At 43.9% G+C, this 16133-nt stretch overlaps 1 protein-coding gene across 1 annotated transcript in view; it reads left to right on the forward strand.

The window, feature by feature from the left end:
- LOC144763183 (amine sulfotransferase-like) overlaps positions 1–16133 on the forward strand; it is a 285977-nt gene that overhangs the window by 128117 nt on the left and 141727 nt on the right. The window contains exon 5 of the mRNA XM_078648531.1: positions 6515–6609. Coding sequence (XP_078504657.1) covers positions 6515–6609 — 95 coding nt within the window. The remainder of the gene's footprint in view (positions 1–6514; positions 6610–16133) is intronic.

Consider the following 16133-nt stretch of genomic DNA (forward strand, 5'->3'; position numbering starts at 1 on the left):
ACTACCCTTGTCTTAACAGACCATACCTATGAAAGCTGACATAATATTTACAAATGAACCAGTCAGGTATTATAGCCATGGGCTTTCTCATTCGTCTGTCATTATAACCAGGTCAGGTCTACTGTATTGCACATAAGCCAGCAGCTATCAGGAACAGAGTATCAAAATTACAAATATTTTCAGAAATAAGGTTGACAAAACAATATACAACCTCTATCAGATGCTTTTTAACATATTGCAGAACTCCAATCTTAAGGGGTTGCCTGAGGAGATAAATAACACCCAAACTCTTGACCGCTATGGTAAGCTACGACATTCCTTGTAAAAAAATATACATCTACAGCCTTAAATACAGTGTAATTAAAATCTATCCTTAAAAGTCTATTGGCTTTAGCAAATGATTCTGCAATAAAAAAGGTCTACTGCCATTGTTATACTTTTTCATAAACCTTTGAGACATGTATTGGTCAGTCTTAGTCCTTTAATGTAATTTTTCATATTAAATATACAAGTTTTATGTATTTGTTATGTCATAGGCTGGCCCACCGGAATTATGCGGTAGGGGAAGTTAAAAGCAAACTATTAGGCCGGTTAACTATATTATGTGGCAAGAAAAAGCAAATAATGCAGGAAATTTTGTGCTATTTATTTTGTCATATTTACATGTCAACACTGTCTGGGCAAGGGTTTCATATCATTAGTACCAGTTTAACATACAAATAACGCAATAAGCAACAGAAAGGTGACTAATCAACCTTTGTGGAGGGCCTTCCAGTGCGAAGCAACATTAATTGCTGGGTTTTTAGTAACTTTTTGTCCATTTGAGCTAGAAACAATTTAGCTTGTTAAAAATCTGCAGATTACGCTGGAGATGATGGATTTTGTGGCAAATGCGGCAAACGTATAAATATGCGGAAAAAAACATGGCTGCAAAATTGCATAATTCCATTGACCTTGGTTACAGATATTTAGAATGTTCAAACACTAAGGTTTCTTAACACTAGGATATTTTTTAAATGCTATTATTAAAGCTGTCAAATTATGATGGAAACACAAGTTTTTTCAGTGGCTATCTGAATAATGCCATAGAGGATTCTGCTAGAACAGAAAGGGGTAATGAACTCCATATGTTTGCAGCAGTGAATGAAAAGGCGCAGTCCCCCCAAAAAAGCTTTCCTGTTCTGGGAATATTTAGCAAAAATAGATTATTAAATCGTAGATCACTAAAGAATTTGAGCCATTCATTGTTTTTAGCTGTTAAGTCAGGAGACTGTTGATAAATTGTCTGATGGACAACTGCCCTAGCTTCGAAAGAAGTCATTTGACATACAGGGAACCAGTGAAGCTGTCTCAGAATGGGGGATATGAATTGACATTTAGAAATGCAGCAAACTAGACATCTTCCAGTATTTTGAAACAGTTGAAGATAGTGTATGGATTGCAGCAAGATTGCCAGTAGGATGGCATCACTGTAGTCTATATGAGGCTGGATGATGGCATATACAACCATTACATGCTGCCATGCTACTCCCTGAGGGTCCTATATTGGTTACCAATTGCCATAAGTTTCACCTTCAAGCTGCTTTGTATCACCCACAAGGCAATATATAGCAAAGGACCACTTTTTATCAGGAAGAAAATCACAAATACAACAACGTATCCTCCACTATAGTCTGACCTCATGCCTCAAAATTCCAGCACCCAAGAAAACAAGCATTTGCAATGCAATAGGTCTCGCATTTACGCGAGTTTGAGCTATTGACATAGCAAATGACAATGCCTTTTACTTTTGTTTTCCTTTTTAAAATCTTAATAAAATGCATTGTCATTTACTATGCCAACAGCTCAAACTCGTAGAAATGCGAGACCTATTGCATTGCAAATGCTTGTTTAGGTTATTTATGTTGTTGTCGTTAATAAAAATAAAATAAAATAAAAAGATAATTTTGTCACGTTAGGACAGTCTTTGAAGTTTTCCATTTTCTTTTGTTCCTTTTAGGCGTTGACCACTGCCTATGACCCTGCGCAATGTTACACTTCCTTTCGGCCACCAGCATCCGTACTTAGCACAGTCTAATAACAAGCCGTACTGCCTACCACCTGATGGTTAAAAGAAGCACACGTATGTTACGTATAACAACTAGCAAATAATGCAGTTGTTATACGGGTTAGCAGTTGACAGACTTATTGCTCACTTCAGTGGGCAACGCCGTTCATCGAATACCCCCTGGCAGACTCTTTAACGCAGATATCAGTGAGATCAGATGAAATAGCACAATCTTTCAATTTCCAATACGAGAATCGTAGAAAAGTACAGAACACTGAGGTGAATAACGCCCTCTGACGATGCCCATGTGGAAGGGTCCTGGTTTCGAACGCTTTGGCAATTATGCCTCTTTCCCCTGGAGGCATTAACACTTTAATTGCCCTTGCCACACCACCTTGAGCTGTCAATTACTGGTCCCACCAGCTTACCTGCGTCCATCATTCCCAGCTGTTTGACTGGTCTTCCACCTCCGACTTCTAGAAGACCACTTAGATAACAGGATAGGGCTTCAGCCTATCCAGAAAGCCGTATAGTACATCCAATAATTGACGAATCGAATCATTGGATTTGTCTACCAGGAAGCACACTTATCCAATCAGAACACATGTCTGTGTGAAGACAAGGAGGCGGTGGGGTCAGGTCATTTAAGATCTGTAATACCGGAAGTAGGGCAGACGCACGTATCTGTAACAGCAATTAGCTTGCCTTTGAGTGGAAAGAATGGGTACATTCATCGATCGAGCGAACAGGACCTATTCGTCAGAGCAGAGTGAAATTAGCACAAGCCGCTCTACGCGCAGTCCATCTCAATTTTGATACTGTACATATTCCGGAAAGCTAGAATCGTTTTTACGCACAACACACACGTAACATGTTTAGCACAGAGCGGCGTAACTTTGAATAAGCTTATGCTCAACATACAAGTCACTGGGTTATTCGAATAATTTTGTATTCGATGTTGCTGGAGATGATAAAGGCTATATTTTGCATCATTATGCCGCTATCTACGTATGAGCAGGATGCCATGTTGTACGGAATGTTATAACTACTTCCGGATTAAACAGCTTCAAAGTGAAAAAGCGCCGCCATCTTGATGTACGGAAAACCGAACCTGCTGCTCCCACCCAGCTGTTGTCCCTTTTTAGTGTCTCACCGGTAATCTTGCACAAGCGTCACGGAGATGGTGATCTGTTGCGCGGCCGTCAACTGCTCCAACCGACAGGGGCATGGCATTCGGGGATCTGTCTCGTTTCACAGGTACACATTCTATAAAAACCGATACGCCCTTAAAATTGGACAGCCTAAGCTAGTAACCTCGAGGGAAGTGGGCAAATGTAGCTTGACTAGATACCGGTGGTAGCATGATGGGTAGCATGATGGGCTCTGCAATCATAGACAAGTTCAACACTGACATACACGTATTCTGCAACATCTAAAAGCCAGTGGCCACCATACCTGGCTCTGCAACAAGCAAACAAATCCCCCCGGCCCTCACTTACCTACCTCCGGCCACAGAAACGCTGGAACACGCACACCGCAAGTCGGCCTGGAGCGCGCCTCGGAAGAGACGCGGGAGGACAGGAGCGTGATGCGTGTGAACGTGCACGTTGACGTTCCCGCGCTTTCACGGACCTGAGTCGGCTCGTGCCCAGGTTTGGAGCTGCTCGTTCACAGCTCTGACTCCCTTGGCAGGGAGCAAGGCGGCTATAAGTCTCGTTGGCGGCAGCGCTTCGCGCTGCAACGCCAGCGAGACCTAAAAAGTTGGATGGACCAACTTTCTCTGTCCATGCAGCTAAACTATGGAATTTTTCACCCCCAAACATGAGATACACAGACAACAATCTTAGGTTCAGAAGATTAGTTAAGAGTTGGCTCGTTCCTACATAACCATGCTACTCACAACACAGCAACACAGCACTGTACAGCAATAGTAGGATACATGACATTAAAACTATACATTCCTGAGATATGGTGAGATACCAAAAATGGCGGGCTCCCTTTAGAACAGCTCTAGCCTGCAATATGCTGCATTATGCTGCAGCCAAGGGTTATCACCTCCTGTCCCGGTTGTGCTGCCTGTCCCGGTTGTGCTGCCTGTCCTGGTGTGCTGCCTGTCCCGGAGGTGTTGCAGTTGATAGCGGAGGGGCCTCATGGCACTCTCTGATGGCCATAAGGTAGCTGCACAGACTCTGAGCCTCAGGAGGCCTATGCCAGTGGTGGTGGAGGTGGTTTTGCGGCCTAGAACAAGGTGAGACCGAGATCGCCACTGCTGCTGCCTTTGTCAGTTGACCGCGGACTGGAGGGCCATTCTTCTGCAGCTGCGCCTAAGGAGAGCTAGCTGCTCCGGTTGCCAGTACACTCTTACCACTTGGAGTAAAAGGACTTGCGATCTGGGGGGCCGATTCACAGAACTAATCTGAGATAAAATCCTAAACTTACTACTTTTGGTATTCACAGAAGGCATTTAGTAGTAGTAAAGTTAGGACTCCTAACTTTACTATCACTAAATTTAGACAAAATCCGAATTGTACGACTTTCGGTATTCACAAAAGTCATTTAGTAGTTGTAAAGTTAGGAGTCCTAACTTTACTACTACTAAATGCTAACTAGAACCCAAAAAGAAATCAAATATATTTCCCATATCATCATGAGCTTCCATGTTTACACCAGACTGGTACTAAAACAAGGGAAAAATTAGACTGCATAAAACAGAAACTTAGAGCAATGGGGTTTCAATACATGCTACTATTCCTGGTGAAGATTACAGTGATTCAGCAGCGCAAATCTTACTTCTTTGACTCACTCTGGAGCAGATCTGACATTGGCTGAAGAAGCAGCCATCTTGGTCAGGGCTGCTATGGCAGAAAACTCTGATACCGGAATGGGGTGATCCATGACGTACAGTTGCCAACAGGTGTTTTTCGGTCATGGGGAGAAGTGAGGTAGGGGTAATAGAGCTCCATTTTCACACAATGTTTCAGCCACTGATGGTGAGCAAGTGGACTCTGAGCGATCACAATACCTTAAACCCAGCGTAGGTGCCCACAGTGGGGGCAGCGACACACTCCCCAGACTGGGATTTAAATGCTGCACTAGGACCAGGGTAAACCAGTGAAAGTGAGACCTGCTGAACTTCCTCAGACATCTGGCCTGGTCTTTACCCTGTCTTGGTCCCCCACTGGTGGTCAGATTGGAAGTAGCCACAATTTCTTTCTCAACTGCCCAGGCTCTCTACTCCGAGCCTGAATCGGATCTGACCTTGGATATATATGCTATGCCCATCCTTACTGTCAATTGGGGATTTCAATTTTTAGGGTTAACCAGACAATGGAGGCACTCTCATTGTGATCTGGTTTTGGGACATTATCCCTGGTTGTTCGACATTTTCTGCTAGGCTCAAAGCCAGCCAATGAATGTGAAACAGTTTTGTTGTGCGGTGATAGATTATCATGGGATATATAGAATCTAAAAGAATATGTTTTTCATATGTCTCTGTCGATGAATCAAAACAAGATGAGGACGTGGAGAGCTACAAAAGTTAGAAAGGACAAGACTCAACAGACCTTCCCCACTTACACAGGAAGCAAAATAAGGCATGAATTTGGAAAACAAAAATCAGTCAATTCTGGTTTACATAAGCAGTCATTTGCAGGATTGTATTAGGGGATCTGCACATCAGGAATAGACGGGCTGGTCAAGGTGCAGTTTTTGAATCAAGCCCAAAGTTGTGAAACTGCCCATCTGTAGTTTTGTCATTTTATAGGCCTTTGATGACTAATTGCTTTCAGGTGCACTGACTCTGTGTTTATGTGCGACGGGGTGGTGCCACACCAGAGTTTTCTGCACAATCCTCATGCCCGCTACCTCCAGTTCTCTGCATGGTGTTAGAGTACCCTAGAGTCATATTTGTGAAATGTAGCCACTCACAATGGTCACAGTCTCCATTGCGCTCTTCGGTCTGTCTCCTGACGCCACCGCTTCTCCAATGACTGAGCTGCTTGGGTGATGGAGAACGTGTCACCTGTGAAGAGAATAAAAAAGGATGAGTGTGACAGGGCTCAGTCCTAAGAGATGGAGGTCTGGGTGAGCGGCTCAGAAGTTTTATTCGAGAGTGAGTTATGAAAAGTGACAAGAAGGAAAATTGGTGGGAATACCTGAAAACCGTAAATTCAGATTCATGCTCAAGCATGCAATAGAACTATATAAGCTCGACCTGTATGACAATGGTATTGTTTAGTCTGTTGAGGATTTCATGTTCCAAAAATATTTTTTGATAGTTATACATGTAAGTAGTCTTCTTAACACAAATGTCAAATCTCTTCTCAATGAAGAATACACTACCTAGGCACAGGCACAAAAATAAACAACGGATAATCTCGATCCGATCTGACATTGTGTCTGACTTTGTATCTTGCTAATACTTACATTTTGTGATAATTCGACTAACTCCTCTTTGTTTCCCAACAGTGCACTCTGGCTCCTGGTTTGACCATGTTAAAGGCTGGTACACTCACAAGGATGAGTATAATATACTTTTCCTCCAGTATGAAGACATGGTCAAGGTTAGTCATCTGAATAATAAGCTAATCTAAATAATTTAATACATGCATGCTACTGGTTCAAGTGTGATTTGTGCATATGCTCATTGTGCATGATGCTTGCTGCATAACGTGATTCGGTTCTTATTACTTGTAAGTCATTCTGATTTTGAACTACAAAACACGAGGCACAACATGAACACTGTATCCAAATAATCTACCCAGGAGTTGATGAGGAGGACTGGATAGGTAGGTGTGTGCGAGTACCTGAGCAGCTCTCACAACACTCCTCAGGGATTTTGTCCAAGGCAAGCCAACTGTTTCCCTATAGCGTCCTTGTCTTGGACTTTAGTAGAACTGGCTGAGCTAAATAGCAAAAATGTAAAAAGCAACACAGTTCAAAGAACCAAAGTGCTAAATAAAGTTTATACGAGCTCCTCAGATTATAAGAAATGTAAACATGCACTTTTTAATACTGAAAATTAGAGGGAAATAATACTAAGCTAAATTGATCAAAAGATGTTTTATCGTTTTCAGTACAAATCAGTGACATTGACAAAAGTCAATAGGAGGCTAAGCCTGTGTCATGAAAATTAGCGAAACTATGGGATTGTGAACATTCCTCTAAACGCATGAATGGATGACTTCAGACAGGTGTTTGGGGTTTGGCCCAATGGCATTAGTTACTTTCATTGGATTTCTTGAGGCTCAGGGGCATATGTACAAGACCCTATCATCACCACAACGTCACTTTTTACAACCTTGTGGTGGCATTAGGGGCTTTATCCTTATTTACATGGCAGCGTTAAGCCACTTAAAGTAGCTTAATGCTGCCTTGTAAATAAGGTCCACTTTCCCGCTTGCTTAGCATGAAAGGGGTGGGCAGTGGGCATTGCGGTGGGCGTTGATTTTGATGCTGCCCCCTTTTTAAAAAATCAGCGTTAATAGGAGGCAGCGGCAAAATTAAGACCAGGTCAAATCTGGTCTTAACTTGGGTGAAACGAGGAGAAATGCGTTATTTATCATTTTTGCTTTTTTCATGTGATGCCTTGTGCAGCACACATGGAAAAAGCAAAATGCCTTGGAAGGGGGTCCTTCCTGTACATAAACAATCTTTCCCCTGCACGCAGACACCCTTGCACTATGGTGCAAGGGTGCCTACATTGGTGCTACACTACTAAGTGTAGCGCCAGCGCAGGGGGAAATTCAGGATGCATTGGATGGATTTCAATGGTTATTAGAACAGGGTGAACTTTAAACATTGGGCTGAAGGTGTTCCCGAATTTCTCTATGAGCTTTAGATCAATTCATTTGATCTTTCCTGCCTGAATCTGGAGGGATCACATTCTAAATTGTTAATCTTGAGTGAATGTCCAGGGAAGTTTGGGGAAGTTCAGGTATGTTATGGCAGGTTTAGACGTCATCGTAGAGATTCTTCGTAAATTCACATTTAAGTGTATGAGTCAAAGGGAGGAAATGGAGAAGGTGCCAAAAGAAGAGATTAAGGCTGAATCAGTGTTTAGCAAGAGGAAAGAGTTCTCTGCATGTTATTAGATGAGAAGGCACACTTTAGATTCATGTCACTTTTTGCCTCTCTTTTTGTGACTTTTTGTCAACATCTTTTTGAGTTGTCCGACTTCTGGTGCACAGGCATGTCATTTTGATGGACCGGCTTTAAGCCTTGTGGCTCCTGCCACAAGCTGATGTCTGTGACGGACCCCCATCCCTTGTGCCTATGGTGCTTGGAGCGCGACCACGACCCCAAGTCCATGCTCCGACTGCCAGGCCATGGGCCCCAAAGTCATTGTGTGAGCAGTCCCAAAAGCTTCTGAGGGCCCAGCAGTCAGCGCTGGGCCGCTCGAGGTCCCGCTTGAGAGGGCGATCACGGGACCGGTCGCGGAACGTTTTATTTTTTATTTTCAGCTTAACCCTAGTCTTTTGGGTGACCAAGGGTTCCTCTTTTTTCTTGAAATAATTGGCTCTTCAGTGGGACCTGAAGTTCCAGTGGGCACAGCTTCAGGGGAATCTTTCCGATTGCATCCAGATCTTGGAGGGCATTGCACACCATTTGCAGGGGTGGCTAACGAACCAGGATTGGGTCAATATCAGTCCCGCTCCCTTCCCCAACCAGAGTTCACAGTGGTGACAGATGCATCACTTCTGGGGTGGAGCAGCCACATGGGGGAGGCAAAGATCAGAGGCCTCTGTTCTCCGGTGGAGTCCGGGCTCCACATCAACCTTCTGGAGCTTTGGGCTATCCGCCTTGCACTGAAGGCATTCCTTCCTTCTGTTAAAGGGAGAATAGTGTAGGTGTGCATGGACAACACCACCGTGTGGTACTCCAACAAACAGGGGGGGTGGGGTTGTGGACCCTATGTCAGGAGGCACTTCATCTCTGGAAGTGGCTGGAACATCAGGGCATGTCCCCGGTGGTTCAACATCTGGCAGGTTCTCTGAACGCCAGCGGTGGGGAGAGCCTTGGTTAGATCTATTCACCACTGAAGAGAACGTGCAATGTCAACAGTTCTTTGGGTTAAAATTTCCAGGTAGGCACTTGCTTGGCGACGCTTTGGAGCTGCGGTCTTCTATATGCCTTTCCGCCTATACCACTTCTGCCCAGAGTGCTGAAGAAGATCAAGCGTGACCGGGCCCAATTCATTCTTGTGGCCACGGACTGGGCACGAAGAGTCTGGTGTCCCGAGCTCTTGCACGTGGCCATTGATCCTCTGCTCAGACTGCCCCTTCGGACGGATCTTCTATCGCAGCAGCAGGGGACGGTCCTCCACCCGAACCTGTTCAGCCTCCACCTCCTTGCATGGAGATTAAGCGCCATCAGTTGACAGCTTTCGCCCTTCTTCCCAAAGTCTGTAATGTTATTTTGGCAGCCAGACGTCCCTCCACCAAAACAGTATACACCTGCAGATGGAACAAATTTGTGGCATGGTGCGCACCAAAGGCTGTGGATCCCCTTTTTGCCCCACTTTCAGAGGTTCTCCTCTTCATTCTTTCTTTGGTCCAGCAGGGCTCTGCTCTGGGCACTCTAAAAGGCTATCTTTCAGCCATTTTGGCTTTTCTTCAGCTTCCTGATCAGCTTTCTCTTTACAATTCCCCTATTTTAAATAGGGCATTACTCACTTGTTTCCTCCCATTCCTTTCATAATGCCCCAGTGGGACTTGAAACAGTTCTCTCAGACTTTTGACACTCAAAACTGCCTTTTTGGGTTCCATCACCTTTGCTCGCAGGGCGAGTGAAATTCAGGCTCTTTCTTCCAAACCTCCTTTTCTGGCTGTTCGTCCGGGCAAAGCTGTCCTTAGCACAAGGCCTTATTTCCTTCCCAAAGTGGTTACCTCTTTCCACATAGGACAGAACATCGCCTTGCCCACCTTCTTCCCGCCCCTGCATACTTCTAAAGAGCAGGAGAGGCTCCACTGTCTGGATCCAAAACGTGCGCGTTTTATTCTCTCTGGATCGCACAAAGCAATTCTGGGTGAATGACCAGCTCTTAGTTGGCTATGTGGGCGCCAAGAAAGATCGGGCCGTGCAAAAGCAGACCATTTTTCGATGGATCGTTCTTTGCATCAAAATCTGTTATTCCTTGGCGAAGAAGGAACCTCCAGTGGGGCTGCGTGCCCATTCCACCAGGGCTACGGAAGCCACTACTGCTTTGGGACGTGGAGTCCCTCTTCATGACATCTGCCAGGCAGCCACGTGGGCTTCATTGTACAGATTCACCAAACATTACTGTCTGGAAAGCCAGGCCCAGAGAGACAGCTTTTTTGGCCGTTCAGTTCTCCAGGACTTTCTGGTGTGAACTTAGTTTGCAGATGCATCTCTGGGGTTGGTATTGCTGGGGTATCTATTGTAAGGTCCTTTTCAAAGCCCTCTGTCATGAGCAACGATTATACTCAGACAGACAAAGGGGCATATTTACAAGCCCATATCTCCACCACAGCGTCACTTTTCTAGACGTTGTGGTGAGGATAGGGGCTTTACCTTATTCACAAGGCGTTAAGCCATTGGCATGTGGCTCAAAGCTGCCTTGTAAAGGCACCATTTCACACTATACTTAGTGTGAAAGGGGCGGGCGATGGGTGTTGTGGCGTTCCACCGCAAACCCCATTGATTTTGATGCTGCCCAATATTTCCACGGTTGGGGTAAATATGGGGCAGTGCCAAAATTAAGACCAGAGAAAACCTGGTCTTTGCCTGGCACGACGAAGAAAAATTATTAATTTTGCCTCGTTTTTGCTGTTTCCATGTGTGCTGCGTTGTACAACACAGCAAAACACAATTGATTTGTTATTGTTTATGTGCAGGAAGGGCGCCCTTTCTGCACATAAACTATAATTCCCCTCAATGCAGGTACCGTTGCACTATGGTGCAAGAGGGCCTGCGTTTGCGCTTGGCAGCTAAATTAGCACCAGCGCAGAGGTAAACACAAGGCTGCTCAGTATTCTTGTAAATACGGTGCAGCCCTCCATTTCAGGAGTGGTGGAGCACCAAGTTAAGCAAAGGAGGTTAAGGCCGCGCTCTGCCACTGCGTTGTGAATATGCCCCAAAATACCTCTGATGTTCTACGAATGGAAAAAAGTCTAAATTCGCCAAAATAATTTTTGAGCGCTGCTGCATCACTGTAAAATTCTCTTTGTGAGACTCCGACATACCTAGAAGGTATTCTCTAATTCTGGAAAAAATCCCCCCAAAACTTATTCAAATTTAATCTCCTGTACACTGCACCAAATATTTTGAATCTATAATGATACTTTTGGTTCCTGTTTACAAATGTATATTTCTGAGACTGTGGTCTCATGTTTAATTCAGAGTACACTTAGGGGGTAGGACAAAGGCTAGAAGAATACATAAACACCATCAATAAATAACAAGCATGGAAATGCCAATAGGTCTCATCTACGCAAGAGCTATTGGCTTTGTCAATGTGTTTAAGCCATCTTGTACAGCAGCATGACTGCTGTTCAGCTAGGCTAAGAGTTAGTGGCGTAGATGAGAGTGGTGGGACATGGCGCAGAGTGGAGTGGCATAGAGTGGAGTGGCAGGTTGTGGAGTGTTATAGAGTAGAGTGCCATAGAGTAGGGTTGTAGAGTGGAGTGGATGGTTATGGAGTGCAGGGCCGTAGACTGTCATGGAGTGTATTACAGTAGAAGGGCATAGAGTATCACAGAGGAGAGTGTCGTAGAGTGGAGTAGAGTATAGTAGAGTAGCGTGGAGTAGTGAGGTGCAGAGTGGAGTAGACTGGGTTTGCATACTGGATTGGCATACTGGAGTGTTGTAGAGTGGAGTGTCATAGAGTGAACTCTTATGGAGTGTCATAGAGTGGCGTGGAGTAGAGTGGAGTGCCGTAGAGTGTCGTAATGTAGAGGACCACTGAGTGGAGGGTCGTAGAGTGACATGGAGTGGAGTATGGTGGCGTAGAGTGGATTACAGTAGAGTGTGGTAGAGTAGGGAGGCATAGAGTGGCTCAGGGTGGGTGGGTTCCTGTCCATGGGGAGAAGCAGTGTACTCCCCTGTCTGCACGGGGCAGAGAGATGAGAGGCCAAGAGCACCTCCCCTCTCCCAGTGAGTGGTATGCTGACCAGGTCTCTGTTCAGTGCATGGAGGATGAAGCCCCCAGGGCCATTTATCTTTTCTGCAGCCCTGGGAAAAAGGCAGGCCACATGGGCATCAGAACTGGTCAGAGAGAGAGGAGACGTTTCTCTCTGCATCAAACTTCGGGTACTAGCCCACCTCGTGGTTTTTTTTATTTGTATAGCAGAGCGCCTTACGTTCCCTTTTGAGCTCGGGCACCATTTCTTAAATGCTTATAACCTTCATGAAGGTGTTAGCTTCAATTTGCTTCTGGTGACCAGTCCTAGCCACCAGGATCCATATCTTCAGACCTTCTGGCCTCTAAGGGGATCATCTTGTGGGAAGATGATTTGAAGGGCTCTCTGTGCCAGACCCATTGTTTACCTGCATTCTTGGTGCTTGCCCCCTGTCTGCAAGGAGCTCAGGCTGCACTCCTCAGGCCTAATAGCGTCATGGCTGTCTTGCGGGCTAACTGTGTATCACCCGAGTCAGAGCTAACCTTCCTGATGGTTATCACCAACTGTAGGACCATTTCACAGAGGTCCCAGGGAAATCATCAAGGTCCCCCAATAGGTTCAGTCTCCCAAATGTTCCTCATGGTACATCAGGGGGCCATTGCCACTGGCTCTACAGAGACCCTTCCTAGTTTTGGGGGGAAGCTGAAGTCAAAGTCTACCAGTCTATCCCTGCAGTGGCATCAGGTGGCTTGTCCTTTCAACTGGGCATTCTTTTGATGCCTTCACTCTCAGGTCCAGTGATTTGTCATCCACGCTGCCTTCTGCATGGTTTTCTTAAAGTGGAGGTGGAAAGTTCTAGAAGCCAGGCACAACCGGCCAATCATAGGGTGCCTAATCATCACTCCATTACTGTCCCAACTATTCTGTTCAGCATTTTGTGGTATTTCAATATGGCGACTGCAAGAGCAGCCTTGAGGGCCTCAGCTTTACCCCTAGCTGAAACAGCTGCCTGATACCTTCCCACTCAAAGGGGAGTCCCTCCTGTGTTTGGTTCCAAATGTCTATCCCTCCTCTTTTTGTTAATGTGAGCCTTAGCTGTCCCAGCCCATGTGCAGTGTGACAAGAGCTAATTAACAGATGCAGATTTCCTTCTCATCCTTTCCAAAGATCTCGGCGAATCCCTGTGAATGACTCTATTATGTGGGGGGGCGGGGGGGTGTTGGTTTTTTACCCTTCCTGCAGCTGGTCATCCCCAAACGTTATAACTTCACCCTCCCGTTTTCTGAACCCGTTTTTGTTGGCTTTTAAGACTGTTGAGTTTAAATCTTTATTCGACTATCAAAGATAGCCATAAAAGTACAATCATTAAATTTAAAAACATATTAAAAAGCTTGTGTAGTCACAGTTGTCAAAATCATTTCAATCTTATATTATAACCGTAAACATTCTCGCATTAACCCCTTGATCGCGGCCAAAATTTTCCTGCGGTGGGGGAAAATCACACACATGCACAGATCGGGTTGCTCCTGGCCGTCCGATGCACACGCCCACCGTGACTTTGGACGGCCGGGGGCTGTCCGACACAGGCATGGGGTTAATGACTTCAAAAAAGAAGCAATACATTATTATTGCATGCGGAACAAAATCAACTAGGGTTGTAATAAAATCATGTCACTTCCCTTCTACTATATTCTCATGGTTTTTTCTCACATTGATTGCTTTCAGAATGAACTGGGCAACACTATAACAAGTCAGGGGATCACCTAATGTCACCAAAAATGTCATGGCTACTTTGTGTGACCTAATATGATGGGTGAAATACAATGGTTTTTAGATCAAAACATCTAAGATTCTGATAAAAATTACATAACAACATCAAGTGCAGTGTGCTCTGTTTGCTTTTGTTATCGCAGGGACATCATATATCTCTTCAGGCGGATGGGACCTCATTTTAGGGAAAACTAAAAGATGATGAACAATGCCGCATGTCAGTCTTATGCTTTGTCACTTTACCACAACTAGCCAGTGCTAAAGTGCTTGTGCTCTCTCCTTTAAACATGGTTAAACATGCTTACACCCAATTGGCACATTTAATTTACTTGTAAGACCCTAGCACAATGGTACTACATGTACCCAGGGACTGTAAATTAAATGCTGATAGAGGATCTGCAGCACTTATTGTGACACCCACAGTAGCCCTTTGAACATGACTCAGACCTGCAATTGCAATCTGTTTGTGCAGTTTAAACTGTCATTTTAAGTTGGCAAGATAAATCTCTTACCGGTCCCAAACCTCCCTTTTTAATACAAATAAGTAATCCTACTGAGGGACCTAAACAGCCCAAAGGGCACATTGCAGTGTATTTAAAAGTTGGACATGTACCTTTAAGTTTTATATGTCCTGGTAGCTAAAAAACGACTAAGTTAGATTTCCACAACTATGAAGCTTACCTCGCCCATAGGATAACATCGAGTTCCCTTATTACATTTAATAAGTGGTCACCTTCAATTGAGAAAAGATAGGAATGCCAAGTTTGGTCTCTAAGGAATTGAAATTTAAAAATCTCTTTAATGGTAAAGTCAGATTTTAAATCACAATTCTGAAAATGCCACTTTAAAAAAGTTACTGTATATAGAAGAATGATATTAATCAAATGGACAGGAAATTCTTAAACATATCAGCCAGGCACAACAAAGCCAAATGGTTATAATGCAGCAAGATAAAACAAAAACACAACAACCACTACTTATATGAGGAAAAAATAAGTTTTATCTATATTAGTGCAAATATGAAAAACAAGTGAAAAAGCATTCTACTAAAATGTAAAACTAAAATAGCTAAAGACACTTATGTAATCCTAATATGTAATACTTTGAACTGGCACAAAACTAAAATGTGCAAAATGTGTAGTATATAGTCATATCTATTAGTACTAGGCCTTAAAATGTTAGAGCAAGCTTAAATATTTCAGAAGCAAAGTTAAATGTTCTAAGTTGTGCACAAAATGCTTGATACTTGACCTTACCCTGACATGTTTTTTTTAATGGAGGAAGACCAGGGTGTTGGTGAAACTGGGATTCACACTATCACCCGATATGATGATGGTAAGTACCTCACAAATGGCTACACCACAAAGCCATTGTAGAAAGTTACTTTTTGGTAATTGGTAAAAGTTTGTACCCCTTAATCCTGATATGATTCTGGAAATTAATATCCAATGATTGTGTTCCGTTAGGCAGTGGTTGCTACTTTTACTTTTTTTTTTTTTTTTCTTTGTTACACATTGTAACTCTGAAAAAAAGCACAACAACAGCTGACACGTGTTTCGCCCGGTGGCCGGTTGGCCGAGGGCTTTTGCAAGGCTGATAAGTAATAAAAACCACATGTATACGTGATACATACATCATAAGTGCATGATACGCAAAATATAGTGGAACACCAATACTGGATATGCAAGGGATGTGAATAAAGTGATTACACCCATAAGAGCAAAAAGAACGGCCAAAGGTAGAAGGTTGTATACCGGGTAAAGCAAAAAGTAAAAAAAGAAAAAAGAAAGAAAATAGGAATGAGAGATAGGGCAAAAAAAGAAGGAAAAAAACAGAAACGAAAACAAACATTAGGGTGTGAAATGAGAGTTCCTCATATCAATAATTCAAAAATTCCGAAACAATGAAGAGACTAGTTGAAGGAGAGAGACACACACAGAAGTATATAAGACTGATATGACTTTATGATTATGAATTAATGCAAGTTGATTATTGTACAATAGATGCTTACTAAAATGCATGGCTCCCTTTTCAGAGCATAGATGAAACATAGCTTATAGTACATTGAAATTACAGAAGGGTAATGAGGGCTTACCAAGCTTCCTTAGGAATGTTTGTGAAGAGGGGGGCGTGGCTACCGGCCAAACATGGAGGACGTGAGCTGAGACTGCTCCGTTCTCATATCCTGCTAATTGGCAAAATATCCTGAAATCACCCGGTCTTATGTGGCCACCCCC

This window comes from Lissotriton helveticus, chromosome 6, assembly GCF_964261635.1.
Source record: "Lissotriton helveticus chromosome 6, aLisHel1.1, whole genome shotgun sequence".
NCBI lineage: Eukaryota > Metazoa > Chordata > Amphibia > Caudata > Salamandridae > Lissotriton > Lissotriton helveticus.